The sequence below is a fragment of the Antennarius striatus genome, chromosome 12 (assembly GCF_040054535.1).
Source record: "Antennarius striatus isolate MH-2024 chromosome 12, ASM4005453v1, whole genome shotgun sequence".
In the NCBI taxonomy this organism is placed as follows: domain Eukaryota; kingdom Metazoa; phylum Chordata; class Actinopteri; order Lophiiformes; family Antennariidae; genus Antennarius; species Antennarius striatus.
Genome location: NC_090787.1, coordinates 21,361,120 through 21,372,500, shown reverse-complemented (window position 1 = coordinate 21,372,500; position 11,381 = coordinate 21,361,120). Strand labels below are relative to the sequence as shown.

At 42.7% G+C, this 11,381-nt stretch overlaps 1 protein-coding gene across 3 annotated transcripts in view; it reads right to left on the bottom strand.

The window, feature by feature from the left end:
* shox (shox homeobox) overlaps nt 1-2,832 on the bottom strand; it is a 10,230-nt gene extending 7,398 nt beyond the window's left edge. Inside the window, exons 1-2 of one of the 3 annotated variants that reach the window (XM_068329409.1) lie at nt 2,072-2,832; nt 402-610 (exon numbers count right to left, since the gene is read on the bottom strand). In XM_068329409.1, the coding sequence (XP_068185510.1) occupies nt 402-610; nt 2,072-2,318 (456 nt within the window). In that variant the 5' untranslated portion in view covers nt 2,319-2,832. The remainder of the gene's footprint in view (nt 1-401; nt 611-2,071) is intronic. The other 2 variants (XM_068329406.1, XM_068329407.1) reach the window with 2 other exon arrangements.
* Between the last annotated feature and the right edge of the window lie 8,549 nt (nt 2,833-11,381).

Here is an 11,381-nt window from a genome sequence, read left to right as displayed (position 1 = left end):
GCGCCTTGCTGACCACATGAAACCATCTCTTTGTGTCTGACCAGAAGCAGAGGGAACTGATTTAAAGGGTTTAAACATGACATGAGGCCCCCGCACGCAGAATCTCCCGTGAAATTCTTGTGAGCTCCCAAACATTAAAAAACTCTGAAAGCTGCGCAAAAAATAAAAGATGATTTATTACTAATACGTGCTGTTGTTTGGTGCACACAAATATCACTCCGGAACTATTTTCTTCGGCGCAACATTTTTTTGATAATGACGCCTGATTGAAACGGATCATAACGCAGCAGCCGCCCCAACCATCAGGTTTGAAATGTCCCGACTGAACCATTACCCACTGTTTAATCCGAACGCACCAGTCCTGGTGTAACTGGGACTGAACTGGTCGGGGGGGGGCTCACCTGCACCCTGGCCTCGGACAGCCCCAGCCGCTGGCTGAGCTCCTCTCTCATGAACGCGTCCGGGTAGTGCGTCTCGTCGAACAGCCGCTCCAGCTCGTTGAGCTGCTCCAGGGTGAAGTTGGTGCGACTCCTCCGCTGCTTTAATTTGCTCTGCGCGTCCTCGTCCTCCGACTTCACGTCCTCCTTTTTCTCCTTGCACTCGTATATCCCTGTTCGGCCCATGTTGGGGGGGGGAAGGAGAATATGAGTTCAACTTCTGGGTTTTACGCATTCACCATCCTTCTAGCTCTCTGCGCACTGACACACACATCACACATCACACACACACACACACACACACACACACACACATACACGCTGCTGGCCCCCCAATGCTCACACTGGGCCCTGCCAGGGGCCTAAAGTCTGGCAACACACCGCCTGTTTCTCCAAGAGAGAGAGAAACAGGTCCGTGGCTGCATTTCCAGCCTCCACAGGTCAGTGCGTAATGGTGGTGTCATTAACAAGTGAATCAGTCAATGCGTGATTGGAGGAGCAGGTTGAGAGTGAGGCCTCGCTCTAATGAATCCCTCCGTTAAACAGGCAGAGGTGATTTCAGGCTGAAAATAAAATGTCTTGACATTAAATGTGTGTATTCCAGCCCGTTTCGCGCTGCGTCGCTGCAGTGGGGGCTCCTCACGTCCCTTTGGTGAAATCCTTGTTGTATTATTAATAACCAGCCTGACAGCCGCTGCTTTGTGTGCGCTTTGTCTGAAGTTTACTGAGGTGAACATGTCTATTTACACTGGTGAAAATATTTTACATTTTACATATAAAATAATGCTAAATGTATGATAATCCCACACACAGGGAGTTCTTCTCTGTAATCTGACATTAATACAATAAACAGATAGTGCAGAATGAAGCAGAGCGAAGGGGACCATTACCTCCTCCTACTACAGGATAAATATAGAAACCAGTTCAAATTACTCACTAAATGCCTCAAACTTGCACTGAACGCCGTCTGACTGCTGAGGGGAAGGAGGCCTCCTCTGCTCTCCGGCTGCGCGATTCAACCGATTCATAAAAGACAATATTTTTTAAGGAGACATTTTGAGATTGTTTGCGTGTAGTTTTTTAGTCGATATGAATTTATTACCTCCAAGTGTGACTTTGGGGCGCGTAAACCAGAGTATGAACAGGTTTATAAAGGCGCATCAACGGAAGTACCGCCGTTATAAGGCTTTAAATATGACTAAATATCACAAGAATGTCGATCTGATTTTAAATTATATGGATAGAAATAAATAAAATACCAGGCAGCAGAAAACACCTCCGTACCCTTTAGTCTGGATGCTCGATTTAGCTGGTGAATACCTTCGGTGTTACAAAAAATGTTAAATTAGCATTAAAATGAGTTAAAAATATAATTCAATTATATTTTAATTATAAGAACTTTTTTTTTAAAATGTATTTATATTTGCCGAGGAGTTGAAATAACCATCAGAGCTCCAGGACGGAGGGCCCGCCTCCTGCTGTGTGAAATAACACAATAATAACTCTACGTTTCCCTCTGTCGTGTCTCAAAACTCTTTTTTCGCGTTTCTAACGAAAACGCGTCGCTCGCGTTCGGAGACATTTGAACTTGAGACGCAATCCGGATTATTTAGAGAACAGAACCGGAGCCTTACCCTCTGTGGCTCTAGAAACATTAAAGTCCTTCAGTTTCTCCTTTTCCAGCTCGACGTGGTCCTTGAACAGATGCACCGGGCAGTGGCCGCCCTCCGTTATGTCCTGCAGGTTGGGGTCCGGGCTGCCCAGCTCCCGCGCCCGCGTCAGCCCGCTCTCCAAAACTTCCCTGTACGTGATACTCTCTTTGCTGGTCTCCTTGGTTTTCTGATCGAAAGATTTCGACACGAATGCCGTCAGTTCTTCCATGGTCGGCTCTGTGGCTCAGTAGCGGTCCTGGGGAGGGGAATCCACCGTGAACCGTCGGTGTGTGTGCCTCACCGTGTCTGCACCGGCGCTGCGCACGGAGACGCGCTTTTTTTTTTTTGGAGCTGGCAGCGGCGATGGAGAGAAGGGGTGGAGAGGAGGTGAGATCACTCCTGCTGTTGTGACTGTGTATTTGAGAGCTCACTATTTATACACGGCCACCTCAGCCCAGCCCCCCACCACCACCTCTCCCCCCAATCTCTCTGTCTTGTGCAATTATAGGCCGACTCGACTTTGCAGAATTCAACTTTCAGCAGCTTTTTTTTTTTCCTTCTTCTTCGGCAAATCAATGATGGAGCTGATGGAGGCGGTTAATTGAATTACGGGGTCATTAAAATGCCCACGGTGGCCCACTCCTGCGAGGAGGCTGTGGCTGTAATGTCTGATTAATTCAGCCAAAATGTAATTAAAGCGATTGGGAGATACGCACGCTGGGTTTGTGGGGCTGTCTCTTGATTTTATTTTTTTTTATTTTTGTCATTTCTTGAGGTGGAAAAAAAGTGAAATCAAATATTTCTGTAAATTTGATTTGGACCCACACTTTTTTTTTAAGTGAACCCATCCTTCACGGCTGCGTCATGACGCACGAAAATAATCACAAAAGGTGGTTAATTGACAAAATATCTACTATCTCAATACTAAATGTTTGAAACATCCCCAAAAAGTCCTCAACCACGTCCAGTTAATATCAGTAAAATATTTAGACACCGGTCTTTCGCTGTTCTTGTTTTAATCCACGTTTTAGGGTATTTCTCTTGTATTTTTATCAACGTAAATATAGATCACGATGGAAAGGCGTCAGTATTTAAAACCACCCAACAAACAGGACCAGTAATTATGGGATAATATTATCAATATAAAAATTCGGCTCCCTTTTGAGAACACATGTAATCCTTTGTGATTACAGAGATGTTACCTCTGTATGCAGGGTTTTCATGGGAATAAAGTGGGTCCATAATGGCTTCACGTTATCTAAGTTGTTCATCAGTCCAGCACACAAACACAAAAGGCCGGCAGAGGAGCGCGATCCCCTGGGTGCGCCGCCCTGAGCGGCCCGCAGTGTGCGCGTCTCGTATCTCAGCTCTAATGACTCAGTTTGATGTTTCTCCATTTATCACTGATCCAGCTTCACATCTCCGCGGATGACGCACAAGCCGAGGTCTCTCCCTTGTGCCATGAACTGCGCCTTTTGTTGTTAATAGACCTAAATCCTCTTTAAGACGCAAATCCGCGCTCCCTGTCGTGCGCCTCGATGTCATCTCTCCATGAAGGGGGGGTTCACTGAAGACACAACGAAACAATCAACCGACAAGAGCTCCTTAAAATGAAATTCAAGAAACTAACTAACTTTTGCGCACAAAATCATTCAACTTTGCGCTGCAATAAAATAGTTTGTCTGCGTCGTTTTAATGAATAATTTAATGAATAAAATATCAGTGGCGTTTTGGAAGATTATTCAAATGAAGAAATATTGCGGCACTTCCATAAACAAGAGAATAAGTTAATTGTAAACCAGCATTGGTACGACTCCATTTATTGTTAAGATAAACACAAACGCTCATTTACAGTCTTCAGTGGAGGAGAATATTCACCCAGAATAATAAAGGATCGCATCGCCAGAAGGCCAGTAGACAGTGAACAGAGTGCCCAATTAAAAAGACGCAACGTAAAGCAAAAAATGCATCTTTTCACTTCTTTATTTTTAATCACATTTCACTTCATTCTGGTTTTCAGTAAAAACCAAAAGTAACGACAGAATTCAGAGTTTTCTAAACGTTTGAATAATTATCTCCTGGTCTGGAGGCATGTGGCGTCCAATCAGCAGCAGCTTGTAGATGATCAGATGGAACCCAGGAGGGATGCTCTTTACGCGCCAACGCTGGTGTCGTTACAGTTTAGTGGCCCAAAACTCTTAAAGGGGCCCAGAACGTTTTTATCACTCGTGTTCATTCCCCACGACTCCAGCACCCCGCCTTCACCGGCGCATGTGCGCCCCCGGAAACACGGCCAGGCTGTTGTCAGGCGTTAATTTATAATTAGTGTTACTATTAACACCCGTCTAATTGTAGCAAATACACATGTGTAATCGATAATAATAATAATAATAATAATAATAATAATAATAATAATAACAATAATAATAATAATAATACAGTAATAGTAATAATAGTAGTAAAATAATAATAGTAGTAAAATAATAATAATAATAATAATAATAATAATGTGCTTCTATATAATTCGTTCGTTTTATAACTCTTTCATATAATTATTAACAAATTTAAAAATGTAATTATTGGTGCGTGTTTTAAAATGTGTATTTTATTAACGTCAGTCTGGATTCATCTCTGCCTATCACTGCCTTTTATTGGTGTAGACAAGGCTGACTTCTGTATTCATAAACTCATTATATAACCACGTGTTTATGGATCCATCCCTACAGCAGATGGTGTAACCTGTAAGTGATAAATGCACTGAATAATTTAAGCACATTATGACTACAGCTCAGCTCATTTACACTGAAAAATACAGGTAAATGTTGTTGTTTTTTTAATACTGTGAGTACTAAGTAGAGTTCGACAGGACTGTTGGTTTGTTGGTATTGATGTAGAAGTTAAATATTGATTATCGCCATTTTTGCAGTTCAGACATTTAATCCTGCAGTGATTGTCCATTTCCTGAGGTTTTCTTTCTGTATCTTCTTGTGAAGGCTTTGGAATAATAGCAAAACTGAAATGAGTCTGCAGTGTGTGGAGGAGAGCAAGAGAGACAGAGATGGAGAGGGGAAGGGAAGGGAAGGGGAAAGGGGGAGGGAGGGAGAGAATGTGCAAATTAGGATTGTGTTGCCTCAATTGATCATACATCAGATTCACCCCATTGGGTATATCAAATATTAGATCTGAAGCGTGTTAGCGCTCCGTGTCACATGTGAAGGTTAGAATCCCTCTGGTCCTCATGGTAACTACATTCAGGGATGAGGGGAAGTGAGAACCATCACCTGCCCGGACACAAGGCCTCCCCCTAAATAAACGCCTCAGCCTCATCCTTCATGTCAGAAGGGACGGCTGAATCCTGCAGCTTCTGGATATTTTGCAGGTCAAGATTTATTTCCCCACATATGGAAGGAGTCAAGAACCAGCCTGAATCATGTAATTACATTCAATTGGTGAAATTGAAAAAAAAGTCAAAGGACGACTTTCTTTGGCTGATGTATAAAACAAATTCTGAGTGTGTGTAAAATTGAAGGAAAATAAATCCACGCCTCTACATGCAGCCATGCTCATCCCTCCTCATCATGCTTTGGTGGATCATAATGTATGACAGATGTGATTGTCTAAATGTTATCCTTGGCCACCAGAGAACCCAGTTTAGACGACTGAACTTTAAAAAGCAACAACAGAACCTCTGGCTCATAATATAATTCCTCTGACCATAAAGCGTCGTTCAAAGCGGCGCTTTTCTACAAATATCATCATCGCACACAAAGGGGACACAGGAGCAGCGAAAAAAATGCAATAAAGAGGGATCCATGAATCTGATTCAGCAATGCAGAGATACACGAGGTCCTGTGTGCACACACAGAAAATTGCATTTTTCCCCGGGTGGATAAACTGAAACCTTTTCTTCCAGCATGAAGACTACTTTATCTTGCATTCATGTTAATTGTGTGTGTGTGTGTGTGTGTGTGTGTGTGTGTGTGTGTGTGTGTGTGTGTGTGTGTGTGTGTGTGTGTGTGTGTGTGTGTGTGTGTGTGTGTGTGTGTGTATTAGAGTCCTCTGGCTTGTCTTCAGGGTCGTCTGGTGCCTTCATTTAGGTCCTTTTCCAGAGCTGCAACAGTCCATAGAGAATACAGGCTGCTCTGAGTTCCAGAAGCCTTTGCTGCCATCTAAATGAGGCTTTCAGAGACAAAACAGAAAAATAACATTCAACATGAAAACACCACAATGTGCTGAACATTAGCGGCTCTCGACTGGGATGTTTTAGGAATATGCTGCTACTCCTTTTTGGCTTGTTATTTTTCCCTGTGTATTCTTTAACTGCTCTCTACCCACAGGGCAAAAGGGCCTCTTGTTGAGGAGAAAAGGCATGAAATTGACATTATATCCTTAAATGCAGTGATTTGCAGGGAAAACACAGTAAGACTTGAAAATCCTCCTTAAATTTCTCTTTCTCTCTCTCTCCTTGACCCTCCACAGTGTTTGCTCTTCAGCTTAAATCTTCTTATTAATTAAAGAGCATCTCCTGAACAATCATCTTCCTTCATTTACGACCAAAAACAGTTTATTTTTCTCAAGTCCCTGGTAAGGATACACTTGTGCCACTCTGGGGAAAACGCTAGATTTTACACAAATCAATAATGTTGAAATAATTCATGGCCGATTTTATCTCCTTATTTTCAGAAGAAACCCCTGTTTTGCTTTGCTCCCAGAGGGCAACATGAAAGACCTGGGGAGAGGCGGCGCAGGGGGATTGGAGCTGAACGGAGTGCACCAGGATAACAGGAGGACATTGATCAATTGGTGCACGAGGAGAGGACCGACCACGTGAGTCAAGGCTAACAAGACGTATGATTTATACATTATTTACATGTGTTTGGGCCTCTGATGTACATTTTGTTACAGCAGGTTTGCGTCAGCATCATGGGGACGGGGGCAGAGCGATGACCCGACTCCAGGAGAAGAAGAAAATTCTACTTATGTAATTGTCTAATTTCTATTGTTCATTCAATCTCCTCCACACACCAGCAGCATCGGTGCTGCCCGTCTGAAACCACTGCTGTGTACCGCTGGGGAGGATAAATCCCTATTTGCACAGTGTTAGGTAGTCACAGCTTGTAACAGAAATTAATTTAGTAAATGTGGAGATGGATCAAGTTCCTGCTTGGCAGGGAAACCATCCCACAGACATGTTAACAATGTCTACAGAGACCAATGAGGCCCATTTACAATAAGTGACTGTTTTAAGTAGCTTGCTTGTGTGTGTGTGTGTGTGTGTGTGTGTGTGTGTGTGTGTGTGTGTGTGTGTGTGTGTGTGTGTGTGTGTGTGTGTGTGTGTGTGTGTGTGTGTGTGTGTGTCTCACTATAACCAGCTATAAGGGGTCCCTCTGGTGTCAGCCGGAGAGCGGCTTTTGGAGGCAGACTGGCTTTTATGGAGTGATGCTACAGTTTCTCAATCACACAATTAAAGCCTGGTTTAAAGAGAGAGAGAGGCTGTTCACAGTGAGGAGAGAAAGAGAGAGGGGAGAAAGAAGAATGGCTTCTTTTACAGTGAGTGATTTATGTTGTGGTGCTGAGGAAAGAAGAGTCTCTGATAGATGACTTCATTAGATTTAATTAGCAGAACCGCAGACCCGACTCAGACGGAGGAAACAGGAGGAGAAGACGGGAAGGGGGGAGAGTGGATTTGAAGGAAGACCGAGGGATAAAAAGGTGAAGAAAAGACAGACGAGGGATTTGAGCAGGAAAACAGAAAGGTAGAGCAGGGGGGGGGGGGTGAATGGAGAGCAGATGCTAGAGATTAGAGAGAGAATGGGGGTGCATGAGGAAGAGGCTGGATTGTACGCATTGAGATGATAATCTGTGATCAGACAGGAACAGGGAGTCCCCATAAAACCAGGTTAGTTCACTTTCTATGAAGCTCAATGCCCCCCCCCCCCCCCCTTTAGTAGAGGCTCTGTATAGATTACATTACATGCTGGTAAGAACGCCGCAGAAAGCAACCTCTGACCTTTCTCCTGTTGGATAAACTGTACTTCCTGTTAAATATAAGACTCCTAAAGTAAGTTTTCAACAGAATCCACGATGCTTGGTTCACTGTCAGTAGATGCATTGACTGTCTTGTTCACGCTAATGTGTCACACTCAATGTAAGAAACGCTCCAAATGAAGAGCAGAAGGCATTGAGTCACATTCCTCATCAGGCTGCAGGGCGGGGGCCAGAAAACCTTACGGTGGTCGCAGTTAAAGAGACGCTCGAAAGGACTCGGAATTCATACACCAGCGTATTCAGCTTCAGTGTGTGTAGAACACTAACAACACGGGTGTGTGTCCACCTGTGTGTGAGGGTTCCATCTCATCAGGTTGGAGCTGGTACCAGTGACGAGTGGGTGGGGATACAGACACCTTCCCACTGACAACAAAAGACAAATATAAGCAGTGGTTTTTATTCAAGTGTGAAGAAAACCAAAAAAGTCACGAGGAAATAAAAATGTTTTTTAGCTTTTTCCAAACCTGGTTGGACGTTTTCATTTAGACCTTTTTTATACAACGATATGCAATAGCTTTTACATTTTGGGACTCAAAAAACAGCAGGAGATAATGTGTGAACAATAAAGTTTATTAAAATGCTGCGGCCGAGTTCCATTGTATTTGTAGGGTGCTTGATTGTGAAGGTGAGATCAGCCCAGAAAGAAAGAAGTCAGTTTTCACCAACTGGATCAAAGGAAGGTTAGTCTGACGGAAAAATAAAAATTCAGATTTCTATGACCCTCAGTTAATCCAACAGGCGCTCCATTCATTGGATGCACCAAATCTATGGATGCAGGCAGCACAGATGTGCTTCTGGAAAAGTGTCATATTAAATATACAATAAAACAAATCTGCAGTGCAATTCTTGATCTTTTTTTCTTTTAATTACATCATCCCTCTGAACCCTCCTTCCCCTTTCCTCCGTCCCGTCATCCATCCATCTCTGGTCAGATGGAGTTGGGCACCAAACGCGTGGTCACATGACACGAATGGCTAATCAGTAGGTATTAGTGCAACCCCTTAGCTGAGAGACGATTCCCCTCTCAATATTAAAGAGATAACAGCAAAGGAGCAAGAAGCAAATGGCCCAAAGCCTCCAGCTACGCTCCATTCCAAAGTTGTTTTCCTGGAAGATTAGGCGATTGACTAATGGCGTAAATGCTGTTAATTACCGGCACCAGTACCCCAAACAGTCGTCTCTGCCTGTAACTAATAAGAAATCAATTAGCTAATGAATTGGTCATTAAGTGAAAAGCTAATCTTGGCCAAGGTATTTTTAATGATTATTTTTTGCCTATGATCCCGTCTAATTGCCGTTGTCATATGGTGCTCTCAGCTTTCAGCATGCCTAATGAAGCTTCATTAGATCATAACTGGCACTCTTGGAAGATTTGTGGGTAAACCTGCTTCCCAATTATTTTTAATTGCCAGACATTCTGCACAAACAAGTGCTGCTGCTGCACCTTGCGGAACAGGAGAGCCCGGGCTGGCTGCGCCGTGTTTCCATCATGACTTCATTTGAAGCGATTAGAGCGTGGGGCAGGGTCGGCGCCGAGCTGCTGCTGTCTGTGGAGGATTTAAAGAACCATCAGCTCAAACCGCTGGACTCGTTGTCACGCTTCCTTCCTCGCTTTGATTCGGACGGAGGAGAGAAGCTGCTGCTTCCAGCGCGGCTGAACGGATGCATCGTGTGCACGCAGGCCTGCACACAAAGATGGATCCTTACATTTAACTGTCATTTCTGTGCCATTACAAAAAGACAGAGATAAACATAAGTAGACTAACACACACACACACTGTCTGCACACCTGTACACGTGTCAGCTGACAGAAACAAAGGAGAGAGAGCATCCCTCCCGGGCATGAATAATTAACAAAAGACCAAAGAATCCTGTTTTTTTCCCTTTTCTATCTCCTTCTTTTGTGTTTCTAGTAAACCCCAGTGTGGTGTACTCTTGAGTTCTCCACTAATAAGACAGAGGATCATTCTCTCCATGGTTCTCATCCAACACATGTTTCCAATCTGACCCTGTAAGTATCTCCCTCTAATGTGAAGAGGTTTGCGGTGAAGACAAGAATATTGAAACTCAGTTCATCTTGTGTTTGCCAGCAGCCGCCTGTTCCATAAAGTGAGTTTACCAAATAAACCAGGCCCACCTCAGCTGGTCCCTCTCAATTTTCACTTGTTCTATAAGGTAAAGTCCAAGTTCAAGCTCAGCTGCTCTTGTCATGAATTCTTGAATATGTAACATAACAGGATGGAGTTGCTGCTGAGTTTAACCACTGACTTTGTGGCATGACGACACTATTTGGCTTCATTAACCACAGCTGTAGTTTATATATAATTTATGTATATATATATATGTATATATATACTGTGTATACACACACACACACACACACACATATATATATATATTTTATTTTATTATTATTTTTTTTTAATATCTCCCCACCTATTTGAATAAGTACACTGTCACCAACTCCACCCACTACCTGTCAATCAAGCGCCCAACCAATCACAGCGCATCTGCCAGAAGGAATCAGGTGAACAATATGGCGTAAGGCATCTGCTATGTTAGGAGAAGAAATAACTACACATGGACTTCCCAGTTAACATCATTTCAGAGTGTCATAACTGTTCCAACAATGGTCACGTTTTTGACCAGAAAGTCCAAACAGCAGGAACGACACAGAAAACAACGATTTCTGAGTGAAACTCCGACTGAAAGAGAGGAAAAGATTGTGTCACACTTAAGAGAAGTACTACTTAGCCAGAGCCAATGAATGCAAAGCACAGGCGGAAACTGGCAAAGAAAAAGGACGGTGGGGTATACAAAAAGTATGCAAAACATTCAGTGGGTTAAAACCAAAGGTGTCTGTCATTGGTTATCAAATAAACTAATCAATTAACGCTGTTCCCAGTCATTATTTACTATCTATCTTGCTATATATATATATACATATATATATATATATATACATGTGTATATATATGTGTATATATATATATGTATATATATATATATATACACATACACACACACACACACATACACACACACACACATACACACACACACTGTATATATATACACTGTATATATATACACTTTATATATATATATATATATATATATATATATATATATATATATATATACTGTATATATGTATGTATATATAACCCATTTCTCTGATGAGAAATGGGCTACTGGAACAAGACACACATGGACAAGGGCGGAGAATACGGAGTTGTTGGAA